The following is a 19,550-nucleotide window of genomic DNA, read 5'->3' as shown; positions in this document are numbered from 1 at the left end:
TCCGCTATAATGCTTTGACTTCACCCACAATGAAACACTCGCATCACGTAGGGAAAGGGTATTGTTCCGACAATCCCGTACAGGTAATACCCTGCTTCCTGCAGCTGTGAATTAAGTAGGAAAAGTAGACACCTGATCACCTAGAAGCTGCCTGCGATGAGAACTGACTGCTGCTGCTGCTGCCGGAGTGAGCAGAGTGGATTGTGTTTTGCAGCAGCTGATAAGAATCTTAATAATGGCTTACTTGAGATGCATGCAGTCTTCGGGGGGGGGGAAGTGGGGTTGGCTGAGGATGACGGAAGTCGGACGCTCTTGTGTTTAGAGCTGCTGAATGTTTGTTTTGTGCCAAATTGGTGAGGTTTGTGTGTCTTAATTGCTGGGAAAACTCCACCCAAGAAGATCACGGTACAACCTATTTTTACACATACAGTTACAACTTTTGTGTTATTTTTAGCTGCAGTATTTTTATCATCTGTGCGTGCGTGAGGACATGTGTGTTTATTTAGGCACATTTGATTGTGTGTTTATAAATGACATAACTCCTTAACTGCACGACCTGTGTGCGTGTACTTCACAGAACGAGTGTTTGTACATGTGACCCCTCATTAGTATCCTGTCCTGTCAAACACGTGAAGAAGCTAAACAGAGGTTTTTGTGTATATTACACAAGCGCGACAGAGACATTGAGCCACAGAAACGTTCTTCTTTTTCCTCTTCTGTCATACTTCTGTGGTTGTTCATATACTTTACAAGTGGAAAATCTTTAAAAACAAAGTTGATTAGATGTTTCGCAGCGTTAGCGGCGGCACTCTAACTAACAAGTCATTCATCATCAAAGTAGATGACATGTAATCTTCAATCATCGGCTCAGTAATTGATTCCTCAAGTCCAGGCGAGGATGGCTAGATAATTAGTAGACGCCTATGTGAATCAAATCTTAAAATTTGCTCAACATTGAATTTGTTGCCGTGAACTAAACAGAGCTGTGAAGTTGCCTGAAGAGATTCTCTGTGCAGCTGCAGTACAATGGAGTTCGATAAAAGCCCCTCTTCCCAGGCCGTCTAAAAAAAGCAGAAGCTCAGAGTTTTTGAAGCCGGCTCCTCAGAATCAAAGAGCAAGGACGTTGTGCCAATTTGCACTGATGTTCGACAATCATACCGCGAGAAATCCATCATGAAGATGAATAGATTTATATTTCTCCTTTTATTCTCATGCTGTCATGTTTGATTCAAGGAGTGTTCGCTCTTCACTCTTCTGCGTTTATTACGCCACACCTCTAATGGTAATAACTTTGTGCAAATTCAACACGGGAGGTGTACATCTATCCATCCATCCGTCCAAATATTCACTTAACAGGACGTTGCATGTATTTGGACGTGCACTTTGCACTAAGAAGTATTACAGAGGACAAATGAAAGTGTTCCCACAGAGAAAGACCGTGATCAATAGCTGCAGTGTACAGTGTTTCTGCAGAGAGAAGGCTCCGTTGGTAACGTGTTCAGCCATACAAATGTGAATCAGTCCTTTTCAACGGAGCCTCGTATAGTCCAATTCTCACATATGCCACTGAAAAGACGCTCAGCAGTGAAGGGACGGTTAAACCCGGTTGTCGTGACTGTTTTTTTTTCCCATCAAAAAGTTTCGCCAATCTTCTTTTATAGCAGCGCTGCTTGTTAATTCTTTTTTTTTTTTTTTTACCCAAGGACATTTGGAGCCATTTTTCATGGACAAATGTTGTCAGACGGTTACAAAAGGTCACTTTTATTCCCAAATAATCTCCTCTCTTCTCCTCACGTACTCCTCCTCCAGTGGAGTGCCGTACATGGGGCAATTGCCACCAACAAACACAGAGCACACCTTGATCTTTTTTGTCCCAAAAATTGCACATACCCTCTTGATACTTTATGTGTAGTTCTGCAAACATGGAGGCTAACATGGAGGTCTGAAAGACTGTGTGTTAAACACAGACTCTTAGAGAGGCTTGACTGCTTGTTGAATATTCCTGTTATTTGAATGATGGTCAATCTGATCTCTTTAAGTAATGTCTGTGCTGTTTGGGGGGCGTTTTTTCTTCTGAGACTTAATTTTATCGATTTTGGTCTGTGTTAAATTGTGTTTTTCTTTCTTTTTTTGGGTGAATTATTAATGAGGATGGGACCTTGAAAACCAATTCCTCTCCTCTCCTCTCCTCAGGTCTCCAGGGCTGCAGGCGTTTCCAGTCCTCTGCCGTGAACTACAGCACCATGCTGCTGGAGGCTGACAGTGAGCATCTCTATGTCGGTGCCCGGGGAGTTGTATACCGTCTCAATGCCTCTGACATCTCAGCCGACTCTGCTCTCACTGTGAGTGTTTGTTTCCGTGTTGTGCACCGCAGCCACCGTGTCCTTAACTCTACCATGGCCTTATTTTCATTCTACAATGTGGGGATTTATTTTTATTTTTTTATAATAAAAACAACCCCCTCTAACTGTGTTAAATAACTTTTGCACAACAGCTCAGAGTTACACCACGGGAGCATTTTGCTGCATAAACATACATATTAATGACTATTGTATCTTCTTTAAACAGAATTCATATTAATATCATCCAATGCCGCTGAAACACATGAAACTTAACATTGGCAACATTTGCCTTATTTATGTAATTCATCATTTTATGCACATTTCTCTGACATCTGTGGCATTTTTGCAAACTCCAGGATGTTTTGTATTTAAAGGTCACAGCTTAAACTGTCTCTTCTGCTCGGCACATTTGCAAAAAAATGCCCCCCGTGCCACGGCTCATGATTATACAAGCACTCTTCCTTTTATACAGTGTCAACCTTCACGTTGTATTTCTTCACATTGAAAACTAATCACTGGTAATTCTCATGGCCGTTGAATTATTGATCACTCATCATTTCCGTCACTGTGTAGTATTTTTACATCATAAGTGGCAGCACTGTGTGCTGGGGGAACATGGCACTGATGTGTTTACGTCAGTTAATAACATAATCCTGAGAGCAGGACTGTTGTTGTTAATTTAATCCTGGTGTTCACACATATGTGCTGTCCTTCACTCTCTATTTTCTTCCAAATGGAGGCATAATTTACAAAATTGACATCATGTGTTATTAAAGATGACCTTAAAACTAGTGACTGAGACCATTAGCTCCTCAAGAATATGTATTAAATCAATCAAATTCAAATTCTTTGCACAACTGAATCTATTCTTACTTCCCGATTGACTTCACTGAGGAAATATAGAGGTTGTGCAGCAACTGTTTCCTTCCCCAGTAACTAATACAGTTTTCTCACCAGTAACATCCGTCACAAAACCAACCACATGTGAAATCTAGAGGGATATATAGCATTCATGCTCAGTTGATAGCTATTTCCATTTCTTTCTAGTTTACTGTAAGATGCTTTGCTGTGATTACATCGATATAGAGAGTTATGTTCCCTTACGTACTAGAAGCTGGAAACTCTTTCACCTGTTCGTGCTGCTGTGTTTTTTTACTTGCTGACAACTTGACATTAGGCTGTTAATACTAATTATGTTGACACAGCATTGACGTGTGACACCGTACGTTTGTGCTGTGTGTGTGTGTGTGTGGATATGTGTGTGTGTACGTACTGCAGCACTCCCTCACAAACCACTCCTCCACATCCTGCTGGAAATAAAGTAGACATTATGCTCCATTTCTCGGCAGCCAGATCTGTTGTCTTCATCTTAAACTTGTGCAAGTCAGTGATATGAAACCCCTGTGCTGTCTTTCTGTCTCACTGCATGTTATATGATGTGTTGTAGATGGAGTGGGAGGCCTCTCCTGAACAAAAACAGCAGTGTCTACTTAAGGGAAAAGACAATGAGGTAGTCATTTAGTTATTTCTCCTTCAGTTCTTTTGTTTCATCTTTTTTTGTGTGTGATTGGTTCTCTGTGGATTAATATTCACTTCCTCTTCCAGACCGAGTGTTTCAATCACATCCGCTTCCTTCAGAGGTTCAACTCGACTCATCTCTACGTGTGTGGGACCTACGCCTTCAAACCACTCTGTGCATATATAGTATGTCTGTGCTCGACAGATCATAGTCCATTTGGTGTTGTTATGATCTAAATGTCTTCCTAATCACCCAAGTGTTTGTGTTCATATAGAATGAGAAGAGGTTTGTGATGTCGTCTCCGCCTGAGGAGGGCAAAGACAAATGTCCCTATGGCCCAACAACAGGCTACACTGCCCTCATCATCGGTAAAACCCTTCACCAGCTGCTAATCATTCCTAGAGTTTCACAGATGAACCGAATTACTAGACAAATTGTTTTCACCTCCAGACCAGCAGATGTATTCAGCATCCCAGTATGAGTTCAGGAGTTTTCCGGATATTCGCCGCAACTCTCCGGCTCCTACGCTGAAGACAGAAGATGCGCCAACGCGCTGGCTTAATGGTGAGTTAAATGTCCAAGAAGTGGACGCTTCTGTCCACCAAACCCCAGGTTAATCATCCACAGTATTCTGCTGAGGTTGCCCGAGCAGTTTCAGTGGATCGATAATGAATATTTTTACTGCTTTTCAAAAGCAGCTACTGATTGCTCCACTTTCTCTTAAAGCGTTTTTCATGCATAGATAATCCTGTTTTTTCAGACCCAGTCTGTCATTCCGGAGGTGCGAGCCGAGCTTCAGAAAGTCTCATTAACACATTCCCCCAAATATGATTAGTGAAGCATGTAAACATCTTCTCCTCTTACTTTTTTGTTTTCTCCATCTGTGCACACTCGTAGTATAAGAAGGCAGTTGCTTAGAGAAAGACTGAAACTTTGTCTGCATCTGGACCCTTTTACAGCCATTAGACTGTTTTATTATTGTCTTTTTTTTGTTCAGGACAGCTACTATAATCACTCTCATGGCCTCATTCAGACTTGGTATTCACATCTGTCCCGGGAGATCCAATCCTTTGCTGACAGTGATAAATACGACAAAAAAAAGTGCATCTCCTGTGACCATAGTTCATATTTGGCTTCACTGTGCAGATGTGTCTATTGTCAGTGTGTGTGTCTGTGAGTCTGCATGAGTGACAGGTAGAGAGAGATGATAATGAGGCAAGGGGAGCTGAGTGAGTCAAAGCTCTACTTGAGCTGCTATAACTTGAAATATGATTTAACCTTTGGTAAAAAAAAAAAAAGAAACGATGTGCACTGGCTACTAAAAATTAATCTATGGGTGCTGGTTAATGTAAGAAAAACACCCATCCAGTTCATGATTAACCCTTTGTGGATCAGAAGCGGGTCAGGGTGAAGTGACAGTATTATAAAGTAGCTGCAGCAAGGATGTGAAGCTGTTGCTTCTGCTTCAGTGATGTTGTCAGACTCTTACAATAACAATTCAAGCCATTTAATGGGGAAAACAATGATATTTAGTGGGCATGAAGTGGAATTTTATAGTCGTCCCATAGGATTACATTGTAGCCAGGACACAGCCGCTGACCATTTGATCTACTGGACCAATTATAAAGGTTTTTGTAAAGTGCTATTCTCTAACACAGCCACTCTTACAGACATGGGTCAAACAAATCCCAGAATTCCCCTCCAATATCAGGTCTTTACAGGGTTAGAGATCAGTAGACAAGTTTCCATGAATGTAAACACTTTCTGTGGATCACTACAGAACCACCGTACGACTTATTGCATCTTTTTCTCCAACACACAGAGGCAGACTTTGTGGGATCTGCACTTGTGAGGGAAAGTTTGAGCAGCAGCATTGGCGACGACGATAAGATCTACTTCTTCTTCACCGAGCGGAGCCCGGAGCAAACGACCACCTACAGCCACAGCAGAGTGGCACGAGTGGCTCGCGTTTGTAAGGTGAGAGCGCGAGATTGTTTGGCAACTGGTAGTGCAGCTATACATCATGAGGCTACTGTAAGTGAAGTCATGGCTGCTGTAATAGATGAGCGGCTACATGGAGCCTTCATTTGTAACAAGGCCCCAGGAGCACACTGTGTAGCTGATGAATGAGGCGCAGAGTCGGAGTGCCTCAGAGTGAGAGCGATAACTGACTGCAGGGGCAATACTTGACTGTTTAGCATCTTCTCTGATGCCTAAAATATGAATGATTTACATTCCCTGTTGCCGAGGACGCAGCAGTGAACAAACAGATTCACCTGCACAGTGTAATAACCTTGTTGTTGTCTCTTGTGGCGTCTAAAAAATAAAACAATCTCACAAGTTCCTCTCACTGAAAGTTTGGCAACATTTATTTATTTTTTGTCCCCATCCTCGTCAAAATGCTGTGTTTCAGTAAGTTTGACATTTTCAATTTGCCACTGACTGAGCGCATTCAAATCTAAGGAGATGATGAAAACAAAAAAGAGGATTTGCTCAGGGGTTTCAGATGAATTGTAGATGTGAGTGGAGCTTCTCTGTTATAAACCTGTCAGGGCTTTTTTTAGGACACCGAGTGGGTGTTGAGATGTGTCTGTGTCTGAGTGTGATTGTCGCCACCTGTGAGAAACTTTACTCCACAGTGAGTGCTATCTACTTACTGAGGACAAACACATAGCTCATGCTCCTCTGTCAGCGAGGTATGTTGTTTCACCCAGGAACACCGTGTTGAGATTAAATGATCACACGGCAGTACATTTAACACGGTTGCACTCAGACAAAACAGCAAATTACATTAACATTTGCAGGCAACTTAAGATATCATCTGTCAGTATTTATCCTACACATTCACACGCTGTTAATTAATATCAATCTAAACAAAGAAAGAAATTGCTGTGTGATAAAATGTCAACATATAAACTGTGAAATTGTCAGCATTCAGCGATCAAACTGGGCACTCTCAATTCAAAACACCTACAGCCGCATTTACGTGACTCTGTAAACTTATTCTTCACAGAGTTCATTTAAAAACATGCAGTGAGACCAGCTCTCTTAAGATTCTAGCTTCTTTTGCAATTGATTTCAGGCTGATCGAGCAGAAAAGTAGAAAGATATTCATCCCAATTGGAAATAAATAATAAAACCCTGCAAGTGAAGGTCATAATTTCCACCTCTTTAAAGGATAATGTAGTGGTTGGTTCTACAGAGGCAATAAATGAATGATCGCCTGTGTCGAGCAGGTGTAAACACTGGTAACTGTAGGGAGTCTTGAACATATCTTAGTTGATATGAACATATCAACTAATATGAGCCCTGTTTCTCCGCTCCCCCTCCACCTCTCTTCCCTCAGGGCGACAGAGGAGGCCGTCTAACTCTCCAGAAGCGGTGGACGTCCTTCCTTAAGACCAGACTGATGTGTTCCCTGCCGGAGTACGACTTTCACTTCAACGTGCTGCGGAGCGTGTTCGTCACGCCTGGGCAAACACCACAGGACACACTCTTCTACGGCATCTTCGGCCTGGAGTGGTGAGAGGGAATTTTCATGTTGTCTTGATACTCTGCCCGAAGGAGTCTTTTTAAGGATGCAAATGCAAAAAGGAGTGGGACAGCGATGGGAGCAATCGATACACTGAGACGAAAAAGAAGGGATGAGATGAGAGAGAGGCGGGCGAGACAAAGGGAGAATCTTTTTTTATTAATCCAAACTGTGGGGAGAATAGTAATTGTAACATAAAGAAGCCAACTGCTCAGAGGAAGACTGAATATTTATATAATTTACGTCAATTTCGGTGGGCTTAAATCTCAAAGTTGTTTTTCAGCCCTGGTTGGTTTAACCATACCTGCGGTTGCCATGGAAACAGCCAGTTAGACTTGATTCAGCAAACATATATTGAACAGCTACTAAACAAAAGAACAGCTTGTGAAAAGAGTTTACCCTTCCAATGAAACAAACTCACATCTTTTAGTCTTTGAAAAATAGCACCCCGGGTCTGATTTTCATGTGGCACAAGGTGAAAGTAGTTTTCCCACACAATACTGCGTCACACTGAAGTCTCTACCCTGCTTAGGATTTAGAATTGTGCAGCCTGACGCCTTTAAAATGTCACTATGGCTGGCGTTTATGAAAAGTATTCACTACTCCACAATAACAGACACCCATCACCTGCCAGTTCAAGAAGAATAAAATGTTGGGCTTGAATTAGGGAAAGCTTGATACCACTTTTTCAGATCAAATACCAATAGTATCTTAACCTTACGTATCTAATGATCTACCTTCCGTATCAGTAAAAGTGTAAACAACAGCATCTCTTTCTCCTCTTAAGATCCATCCTCTTGTCACCTAAGCTCTCACTAAACGTCTGGATCCTGTCTGTAGTAATCAGCTTCTTACAAACTCCCCACCCCTCCCGTGTTTGTTCCTCCCATTTATCTCTTTCTGAAGTCGCAGCTAGGTGAGCCACCACTGATCTGCTGTACTTCTACTGCTGTCTCTATGGCAACTCTGGGTTTACTGATGTTATTGTGGGCGGCGTGTGTCTCTGGTCTTTCTCATTGTGCCTGTGTCGATGTCCAAAGGAAAAACGTGAAGGCGTCTGCTGTGTGTCGGTTCTCTCTGTCTGAAGTCCAAGAGGCTTTTCAAGGACCCTACATGGAGAACCAGGATTCAGGCTCCAACTGGAAGGAATACACTGGAAAGATCCCTGACCCACGACCTGGGACGGTAAACACTCACACCCTCTCTCCGTCTGCTCTTCATACCCAGAAAGCCACGACAGATGGAACTGATCCAGAGTAAAAGAGTACATTCACATTACCAGGCTGAAGTGACTCGCATCGGATTTCTTTTAGAGGATTTCTGTCACATAAAGTATAGGTGATCAATATGTGGCCGTGCAACACATCTTATCTTACCAAACTCATGCTTCATTGCAGATTGTTGCTGTGAATGTGGACCCTCAAATCTGTTGTACTGAATCAGATTTTAATCCAATTTTAAAGAGTGTAGTTGGCAATCTGAACGTATGAAGTGAGGAAGCAGGGAACAAGATGGAGGAAAGAAGCTCAAAAAAACAGCTTATGGCACTGAAACCCATTTCCATGATTATTAACTCCAGCCCATGGCTTTGGTGACGGTGGCTTTGTGTGGCATTTGGGTCCATGGCACTACAAACATTATCCGCTGTAGTATCACTTCAGCACTTTGTAGGACTTAATTTAAACTTTGCTATTAACTGAAAAACTGAAAAAGTGGAAGCAGTCGAAGGTTTTAATGCGGGAGCGTGAAAGCCTCTTAGAGGAGCTGGTTTGAGTCATTTGGCACAAAGAGAGAGGGGAAGTTGTTCCCTTAGTCAGGGACGGAAAGAGCTGAGGCATCCACATGTTTGCATCGGCAGGTCACTTTTCCCCACACACATACACACATACTCTTCCACAGGCACTTTCTTCTTGATCTCTAATTTTGTCTGCAGACCATCGCACTAAGCTTCACGCCCGACTCTCTTCCTTCTAATACCGTATCTATTTAAAGACACTTAAATAACGAATGAGCCAAAGGTGTCTCTTTTATTTCCTGCAGCTCACATCGTGCCTTCATTGCTCTCTCTCTCTCTCTCTCTCTCTGGCTTCTTCTTCTTTCTTTTTTTTTTTTTTTTACAGTGCATGACCGACGCTCTGAGGGCCAGGGCCATAAATGATTCCACCTCGCTGCCCGATGACATGCTGAACTTCGTCAGAAGACATCCTCTGATGTTTCAGCAGGTCCAGCCGTCAGACAGGCGCCCCCTCTTGTTCAGGAGGACCACGCACTACACGCACATGGCCGTGCACACGATCCAAGGCGTGGACGGACAAGCGAACCATGTGTTATACATGGGCACTGGTGTGTACCAATCTATATCATCCATATGATGTATGTACCGTGTCGTCCGAGAGCCTTGTTATTGTTTACTATCGATTACTTTTTCCATTATATTGATTTTATTTCGACCGTTGTGTGTTGGGTTTGTCCACTTATCTCTTTTCCTCCATCTAAAAAGTATAAAGCAGTTCCATGAGAAGACGCATTAGCTTAACTTAGCCTGTCTCTCTCTACTGCATTTTGAGTCTGCACTGTGTATATGTATTTTATAGAAATGTGATACATTTGGATGGTTCACTTATTGGCCGTTTCTGAGAACACAAATTACAACAATAAGTTATAATTGGCTGTTTAATTATTTAATAGCTATTAAAAGTTTGCCCAAAAAAATGGTCCCAATTATTCTAATTAGCTCTACTTTCTAATATGAAAATCAGAAGCAGAGACTTGATCAAAAATAGCAGCCTGTCACTTGAAATGTTGCTGTTTGCAGGAGAAAGAGCACATCTTTGAACCTCTTGAACCTTCTTGGTACTTTTTTTTTGGGGGGGGGGGGGGGGGGGGAATATTTTATTTTCAATTTTCCATTTTAACAAGACATACACACCACAGAAAATACACAAACATGGCTCCAAATCCCTCCAAATCCCTCCCATGTCCCACCCGCATACAAACTAAGCGAGACCAAACTCAAAAGGAGTAGGTAATACTAAAGAAAAAAAAAATATAAATAAATAAATAAATAAATAAATACTACACATTAAAGTCAAAAAAGAATAAATAAATACAACAATACTTGAGGCAATGTAAATAATCCTGGTTTATTCAGTAAATTCTCTTGTATTATAAACAAATTCTGAGGAATTATTAAAACACTGCCGGTGTAACTACATGATAACTGGACATTACTCTACAGAATGTAAAAACCCTTTGAGGCAAACTGTGTTTGTGATGTTGGGCTATATATAAAAAAGTGACTGGATTTGAGTTCACGTATACCTAAGTGATAGTTAACCATTCATAACAAACATTAATTCTGTCAAACCGCTGAACATCCAGGAGACTTTCCATCCCCAGTTTTGTTGTTTTCAAACATACCCCAACCTGTTCTAACCATCTTGCTTTACTAGCGCAATGCTGCAGTTGTACTTCCTCCTTGCCTCTTGCCTCACTTCCTGTATGCAGAGCTGGAATGTGGACAGGTGAAACGAGATTCAAAAACACAGCTGCGTAAACTAAGAAGAAAAAGAATAAAATGGCCTGCTTAAAGAATGACCAACCATGTTTCTCCTTCTTTTCCTGTGTCGCACAGATGAAGGATGGTTGCACAAGGCCGTAGAAGTCAAAGGTCAACTGCACATTATCGAGGAGCTCCAACTATTCGAGGAACCACAGCCTGTTAACAATCTACTGATATCTGTTGAACAGGTAGTGTGTTGGACTCTAACTTGTAAACACACACATTTGAGGAGTCATCTCCATCGTGCGATATTTAATCCCCGTCTCCTCCCTCAGATGAGTGTGTACGTGGGCTCTCCATCAGGCGTGGTGCAGCTGCCGCTCTCTGACTGCCGCAGGTACGTTTCCTGTTATGACTGCATCTTTGCCAGAGACCCTCACTGTGCCTGGAACGGAGCCCACTGCGTGGACATAATGACACAAGCAGACAGGTGGGTGCTTGGCTGTGTGTGTGTGTGTGTGTGTGTGTGTGTGAGATTTTATCCAGTGATTGAAGTGCTGCAGGTGCCCTTTTCTGTGTTTGGTTTGAGTAACCTCGCCGTATCACGGTGTCCTGTCACCGCGGCAGCTCCAAGAAGTGTTGCGTAATGACAGGACAGACAGAAATGTCGGCTTTGATGATAAACATTGCGTGCAGCTGTGTACTCACTGGACACTGATTAACCTAAACAGCAATGCTTACTCAGTAGAAACCCCGTTAAGTGCTAAAAGACATGGGTGATAACGCATTTAGATTAGAATTCAGCACAAAATAGAAATAAGGACATTACAGCAAATGTGTACTTCTTGCCCTAATGTTATTATTACTATTGCATTGCACTGAATTGACTATTATTTTTTTCATTATGTTGTTTTCTTCCTCTCTGCAGGTCCACTTTAAGACAGGACATTCAGCATGGCAGCAGTGGATGTGAGAACGTACAAGATGGTATGCTGCTAGGTGCTACTGCTCTGGAAAAGTTTTGACAGTGAATGATGAAAGGAGGAGTAAAAATAGAGAATTACTTGAAAGATGCATAGTTGTCAGGAGATGGCATGACGGCCTCTTTGAAAGTTGATTATGCACACACTGTGTTGGCAAAAATCCTCTCCTCCCTTCTTTAATCACATTTTTAACATCTTTGGAGAGAGATCTGTTTGATATTCCAGACAGGAAAATAGCCTCTCTCACTCCTGGCTCCTGGGTTTGAGCCAGATAAATTGTAGCATCTTCTCTATTGTCTTGCTGTGTCTCTCTTTGTTTGAGGGAACACGAGGGCAGGAATTAAACTATGTCATTGAAATCTATGCTTCAGTGGCGTTTGGACAGCCTTTAAATGGAATTTAGTTTGTGTTAAAACTATAGTGAGTGACCTCTGAATACAAGCAAATGTTCATTATATTGAAACACAATACTGATTTAGTCTATCAGCACCACACAGCTCTGTTTCTCAGTATAGTGGTGTTTTGATTTTATGTGGCACACAGGAAATGATTTGTTTCACAGTATGTAAAGACATTTTACAAGTAAAGCTTGCAGAGAAGGCCGTAAACATGTTGAGTGTGACAGAGAACACATAGAAACACGTCCATGAAAAGATTCAGAAGTGAATTCTACTTGTAAAAGAACCTGGTTTGTCAGCAGTTTGACAGGAGAGACACTTCTCCTCCCCGCCCGCCTCTGCACTGCTGCTGTATACACATAAACGCTCCCTTTGTCAGGTCTGATAGTGTTGCTTGGCAGAAATAGAGGAAGCAGCATGCAAATAATGTCACATTGTGATTATAAACACTAAACAGCTAAATAATAACATGTACAACAACAAAAGACACAAAAAGGTATGCACTACAGCTTTAAAGGTCCAGTGTGTAACCTTTAGAAAGGTTCATTAGCAGAAATTGAATATACTACCGATAAGTATGTCTGTTATCACTGTGATGTGTAGCCATCGAATAAGCCTGTTGTTTGTATGTGCATGTTTTTGAGTAAGAACCTGCTTGTGAATGACCAATTTTCTGGCCTATGAAGGCCACTGTAGGTCCTCTAGTCCCAGAGAAAGTTAGAGAAGACTGGAGACGTCCTCCGTTTGTCACATTTAAATATGACTGATTCTTACTCATTGGACATTTAAAAATATAAAACCATCAAGAAGTCAGAGGCTTGTTGTAAACTGTATATATCTGTGTTGCAGACGTCGTGCAGCGGAGCCGCTCTGTGAGGGTGGGCGACGACGTGCTGCTGCAGTGTGAGCTCAGCTCCAACCTGGCGACTCCTCTCTGGACTCTCGATGGCAGCGAGCTGCATGGCTACGGTCTCAACTCGGGTTTTCGAACTGGCACAGACGGACTGTTGATCATTGAGGCGCGGCAGGACCAGAGCGGGCTGTACACCTGCTACGCTGTTGAGAACAACGTCAGGGTCGCTGTAGTTACCTACAACGTCACCATCAACCCCAACCTGCCCCCGCCACCACGGGTTGAGCCAACTGAAGACCCTCACCACGTCTTCACCACCCCGCCAGAACATCCACCGCTGACAGAACATCCGTCTTCGGAGAAGCCCTTCCCGCCAGCTCCAGCTCCTCTCCTCCCCCACTCAAAGCTGTTCTCCCCCAGGAACATGGAGGCCATGTACTTGTCCCTCATCACCATCCTCACAGGACTGTGTGTGGTCCTCACCGTCGTCCTCCTCTATGTGGGATTCTGCCTGCGCGTGGGCAACAGAGGGAAGTACTCGTTACGTGCAGCGACGTCAGCCTACCCGAGCAGCAAGAGGCACAACAAGAACAGGAAACAGCTCAGAAGCTCCTCCCACATGGAGCTGAAGACAATCTCAAACCACTGTAACGGCAAAAGCATTTGCAACGGCGATTCAAAGCATCATAACGGCAACATCGAGGACGGAGGTTTCCTCCAGATTGTCCCTGGCGAGGGTCACCCATCGCCTAATAAGGGGCCACCTCCCCCCGCACCTCCTCTCCCTCCCACGCCGCAACATCCGTCTCCAGAGTGCGACTTCCCCAACGGACTGTCGGCCACGCTGCCCAGCGTCCTGCGGAGGATGAACGGGAACAGTTATGTGCTGCTGAGGCAGAGTGACTCTGAGAACACTTCACCGGTCTGTTACTCCTTTGCCGAGGAGCTCAATAAGATCTTAGAGAAGAGGAAACACACGCAGCTGCTGCCCAGGCCGGACGAGAGCTCGGTGTAGGTTACATATAGCGCCCCACTGTGGTGGGAGGACCGATGAGTTTCAAGTGCCTGTCACATGCTTGGTTATTGCTGTGGACTAAAGCAATAACAGTCTTATTTACATTTTTACAAGTCCACATTCAGACATTGTTTTTTTTTTTTTTTTTACGTCAGGGCTGTTTGACAACTTTACTTCTCAAATTTTTCAAATTTCCCAATGAAGGATTGAGCATGAAGTGGAAAAAAGTGTGATCTACCTCACTTGAACACTGCTCAGAAGGACACAATCCGTCAGTTACACGCACGACTGCGATCCACAGAGCTCCGATACACAAACTTTAAAGAGGAGCAGAGCCCTGTGGGAACATAAATACATGTGAGGACTGTGTGCTGTGTGGTGGCCATATTTGGCTCAGTTCACACTGAAGGGCAGCTAGCCAAAGTCTGCACTGGCGAGTGCACAGATGGCCTTTGGATTTTTTTTTAAAAACAGCAAATTCACAGGATTTTGAACGCCGAAAGATGGTTTTTGTGAATTGAGGGACTTATGGTGCACGAGTCAGTGTTTCTAATTTTATACAAACAGAATAATATATGGTAAAAAAAAAAACCTGGTGAACTAATCATGATTTAATATTAATGTTAAATAACAACAGTCAAACAATCCCTGATATGTGGAATTAAAACTGTACCATTCCAGTACCGCAACTGACAATTAATTGGTAATAAGATATTTAGCAGGTTGATGTTGTCACTCCTTTTAAAAATACTCACAACCACAATAAACAATAATAATGTACTTTATAACAGCTGAGACTCTCAGTCCGTCGTAAATAGTTGAAATAGCTTTTGAAACCTTGTCTGCTACACATTGGAAATAAATTCACACAACCATTAGAGGTCTTTATTGGATTCATACACTGTAGTATTCATAAAATATTAATGCCTAAACAAGAAAAATCCTCTTACTTTACCTATACATTATTAAAGACATATTAAATGATGATTATTTCACCAAGTGTTGATAAGAAACCTGATGAAAACATGACAGTATTATTAATATTTTTAATGCACTTTAACGATTAATTTTAACACATTTCGGGCGAAAGTTTTCCGACACAGTTTTTGAACGTGACACTACAAACCGTCGGGAAACCCAGCAGAGCTTTTTGAGTGGTTGTATCTGCAGCAGTGGGGGGGGGCGGGTGTGACCAGGGCCACAACACTGAGACTGGATCCACTGCAGAGAGACATGCTGCATGAGACCGCAGCGCTGAGGGACTGACTGTGGAGCACAGGAGCACACATCCTAAGGTAGATATGTTTTTTATATCCCACAGTACATACAGTATCTCAGAGTTGGAGTATAAATACAGACGCGTGAGGTCACCGCGTTATCTCACTTTCACTGGATTTGCTCTTCTATAACTATAAGAGCGTATGTTGTTTTATCTGCTTCAGTCTATCTCTGACTGCATCTTTATTTGTGCTTTTGTTCTACATTCAGACAGGAGCAATAATTAAACACTTGTTGTATGACAAGTCTGACCTTATTGCATGAGGGGGTGGGGCCATAAATGTCTCCAGAGATTTAAAGCTGCAGTGTGTAACTGCTGGTGATTTTGTTTGGTTGTTGGTGATATTATGATTCTGCCTCTGTTTGGTCTTCATGAACAAAAAATGATTGTATTTATTTTTATGCCGTGACCTTCATCTGAAAAAAGGCTCTGTGAAGCAAAACTATCAGATGTTTATAGCAGCAGAGCAGGGGATGAGCAGTAGAATTCACTTCTGAAATGTTTTGCTGGGCGATTCTTAATGTTTTGAGTGATATTTGAATCTGTTTAGCAGCCGTCTCACTTTAGTTATCACAGTGTTGTCTTTGCCTTGTGTCTGCCTCGACACTAAAACACATCACTTCCTTTGTGCAGCTTGGGAATGTTGATCTAAATACTGCTGCACTGAGAAACACAGACCGAGAGAGGTGTGTGGAGTGGAGAGGCTTAATCAGCCTTGTGTGAACTTATTTGGCTGCGGTTTAAATGTAGTAGACAAAGGTATGTATTTAAAAGTATATCATATATCGTCATATTGCACGAGGAAGGACGGCGATATATCGCCAAATCGATATTTCGACCCACCCCTATTTAAAAGTTTTTACACTCTCAAACTCCTTACCTTCTCATACCCTCAGACTAAGAGTGAGGGTTTTGCAATTCATCACTCCATCAGAACTTCAGGCCGAGCCATTCACACTTTTCCACAGATGTTCCTCTGAGGCACTGGCACGCTCGTGTGATCTCACGTATAATTGAATCTAACGAGCCTGTGATGTCAGAGTGTGAGCTGCACGTGCTGCTGCTGCTCCTGCTGCTGCTGCTGCTGCTTCTGCTGCTGCTGTGGTTTGCAGAGCCGAGCTCTCCTGTCAGTGGCGCTGATCAAAGTCATGAAAGAAGACAGATGTGGACGCTGCACACTTCACATATTAAAAAGCTTACGTTTAAAAACCCTCTTGACCGCAACACAAAGTACAAGAAAACCGGGGGAGGGAAACAAAACAGCAATGTTTTATTTTTCAGGTTATGGCTCTGTGGTCCTGTATAATTATCTAAAATATGACCCGGTCAGAACAAGGGCCTTTCTCTATGGAGTTTACATGTTCTCCTGGTTTTCCAGTTACCTCCCACAGTCCAAAAACATGCAGATTTGGGGATTAGGTAAATTGGACACTGTGAGAGTGGACGGTTGTTTGTCTCTATGTGGTCCTTTGATGGACTGGCGACCTGTCCACCCTATGTCAACTGGGATTGACACATTTCTAACTGTGGCATAATATTTCTCTCCTTTTCCCATTTGTAGATCTGATGAGTTGCTGGTCAGTTGCATCTCTCTTCACCTCATTGCCGTGGATACCATCGCCCGCCCAGCGTCACCTGGTCAGACTCTGTTTGCAAAGATATTTTTTTTAATGAGAGGTGAAACTTAATTGTTAGTGGACAGCAACGTCAGAAGAGAACAAGCAGCGGCTGGGATAAGACTCTCTGCTTCCCCACAGCTGGAATGATAATTGTTGGCTGAGCAGACAGCGGATCTTTGTGCACAGACGACTGACGTGTCCTTGCCTTGATGCAAACTCGTCAGACCGAACTTGACGTGTAATGACCTTTTTGTCACACTTGCTGCATGAATTATGTCTCAACGCGGCCCTTTGTTGTTTGTGTCAAGGAAACAACAAGGACCTTCCACCATTATACGAATAAGAATTGCCAAGGCCAATGATTAAAAATAGCTTTGTGAGCCCATTTTAATGCAGAACCAGAAAAAAACGCAAGGTGTATTTATTTTGTTTATTTAGTTTTTTGGACATTATGGTTATTGTTGCTATTTCTGTGCCACTTGTATAATACACGCATCTGTTTAATAGGAAGGTCGCAGTGTCTTCTCACCACATGTGATTAATAGAGGCATGGTAGCCCAAAGCATGCAGAGCACCAGCAACACTGAATTTAACACTTGTAACCGACTAATTGAACTGTTCATTATGACTCATGGATGAGGTGTCACTCAGCTTCTCTGTCACTGCAACATCCGCATATTTGTTTTGATCTATATTTGCATGTTACACCACGTTTGTACCCTCGGACAATTCAATTATTACACTTAAAGGTTCAATATGCAGTAGTTGAGCACCACTAACTAGTCATCGCGGTTGATCACACGTGTCAGACTGTGATCAGGCAGCTAAGCCCAGTGAGCTATCATAGCTATTCTAGGCAGTCGCCAATGAATACAGATGTTAAAATAACTTATGCATCAGTACGAGTCCAGCAGAAGCTCGGAGTCTTTTCTGAGCCCTTTCTCGGCTCGTTGAGCTCAGCATTGTGGAAATGCCAGACCAGTTTTAGCCATGGTTTTATCTCTTACTTGGCTGAAGTTTTTATAATCAAAGAACAAACTTTCTTTGGAGGTCAATCCAGAGAGTCACCTTCGGTTTAGCTGTGTTTCCATTGATCCCAGGAACGAGATACTTTCTGTGGAACTATGTGCACATTCACCTCCGGAAGAAAGAACTAAACCGCTTATCCACTACATGGTCCCGGCACGGCACGGCTCAACTCTTCCATTACAATGTAGTACCTCCTCAATGTGGGCGGGGTCATCACAGCACGGCTGCATGAAACTGCTGTGACTTTGTTTTATACGCGACACACACAAACAAATGACTTGTAAAGCAGTTGTTTTCGGTGTGACTGAATCATTACAATCGGTTAATTAAAAAGATTAGTTTAGTGAGATTTTATTAGAGATATTAGAATTAGAGATTAATGCAGGTTTTTAACTGATCTACAGTTCGACATTGTTCGGTTTGATTCTTGTGTTGGACGTCGTGCTCATGACTGGTGACGTCACGCATAGTATCGACTCAGCTCGCTTGGAACCTCGTCAGAGCAGGTACTAAAAGAAGTACCAGGTACCATCGCTAATGGAAAAGCAAGCCGTGCTGAGTCGAGTCGTGCCGGAACCATGTAGTGGAAAAGTGGCGTTACTTGGCTGAAGCTTTTATAGCCAATGAACAAACTTTCTTTGGAGGTTAGATGTGGTTTCCACTGATACCAGGAACAAGAGGCTTTCTGTGGAACTATGTGCACTCACTACCTCAGGAAGAAAGAAATAAGTACTGGAGCGTTTTGTTTGTTCTCAACATTTCAATGTGATATCGCAGTGACAATGTTTGTGGTGACTTTTCATAATGAAAGTGTTTTGTTACAAAACTTGCAAAATTAATATGTAAATTAAAAGAAATTGAGAAATTACTAATTATAATTTATTGACGTGAAGTGGTGGAGCCGCATAAAACCATTTGAAGGGCTGCATTTGGCCCACAGACCGCGTGTTTGAGACCTCTGAGCTGCAGCATTAAAATCAAAATCATATCAACACACAGAGAAGGAGTGAGATGAAACTCTCTGGTCAAGACTCTACAATACATATTTATCTAAGTAACATTTGTTTTCCTGGTTTTCTTGTGATGCAGAATGTTGCATATTGCACCTTTAACTAACACAAAGAAGAAGAACAGGGCAGTTGTGACTTTCAAATTAAACTTTGTTCTTCAACCTCTTCCTCTCTCTCATCATTGCTTGTATACATATATATATATATATATATATATATATATATAAAACACTTATTCACAGTATGTATATATATATATATATATATATATATATATATGTATATGTGTATATATATATATATATATATATATATATGAAACAAACCTTTTCCTTGTGGCAAATTAGTGGAGCCGAGCTCTGGTATGACACGAGAGGAGGCTGAGCTGAGCAAAACTGCAGCAGGTGGTAAATATTGTCAAACAGGCAGGAGGAAGGAGGAGGAGGCGTCTGCTGCATTGTTACCACAG

The 19,550-nt window shown here is 42.4% G+C and overlaps 1 protein-coding gene across 1 annotated transcript in view; it reads left to right on the top strand.

Moving 5' to 3' along the window:
- The window catches only part of LOC131474211 (semaphorin-4G-like), a 32,779-nt gene extending 13,533 nt beyond the window's left edge, over window positions 1-19,246 (top strand). The window contains exons 3-16 of the mRNA XM_058651974.1: window positions 2,194-2,342; window positions 3,790-3,852; window positions 3,948-4,046; window positions 4,136-4,229; window positions 4,312-4,425; window positions 5,684-5,838; window positions 7,208-7,383; window positions 8,434-8,578; window positions 9,514-9,736; window positions 11,028-11,143; window positions 11,231-11,385; window positions 11,824-11,882; window positions 13,126-15,439; window positions 16,985-19,246. Of these exons, the coding sequence (XP_058507957.1) occupies window positions 2,194-2,342; window positions 3,790-3,852; window positions 3,948-4,046; window positions 4,136-4,229; window positions 4,312-4,425; window positions 5,684-5,838; window positions 7,208-7,383; window positions 8,434-8,578; window positions 9,514-9,736; window positions 11,028-11,143; window positions 11,231-11,385; window positions 11,824-11,882; window positions 13,126-14,144 (2,567 nt within the window). The 3' untranslated portion in view covers window positions 14,145-15,439; window positions 16,985-19,246. The remainder of the gene's footprint in view (window positions 1-2,193; window positions 2,343-3,789; window positions 3,853-3,947; window positions 4,047-4,135; window positions 4,230-4,311; window positions 4,426-5,683; window positions 5,839-7,207; window positions 7,384-8,433; window positions 8,579-9,513; window positions 9,737-11,027; window positions 11,144-11,230; window positions 11,386-11,823; window positions 11,883-13,125; window positions 15,440-16,984) is intronic.
- The last annotated feature ends 304 nt before the right edge of the window (window positions 19,247-19,550 follow it).

The sequence above is a fragment of the Solea solea genome, chromosome 15 (assembly GCF_958295425.1).
Source record: "Solea solea chromosome 15, fSolSol10.1, whole genome shotgun sequence".
In the NCBI taxonomy this organism is placed as follows: Eukaryota; Metazoa; Chordata; class Actinopteri; order Pleuronectiformes; family Soleidae; genus Solea; species Solea solea.
The sequence above is the reverse complement of the archived record's forward strand: the minus strand, read 5'-3'. Positions and strand labels throughout refer to the sequence as shown.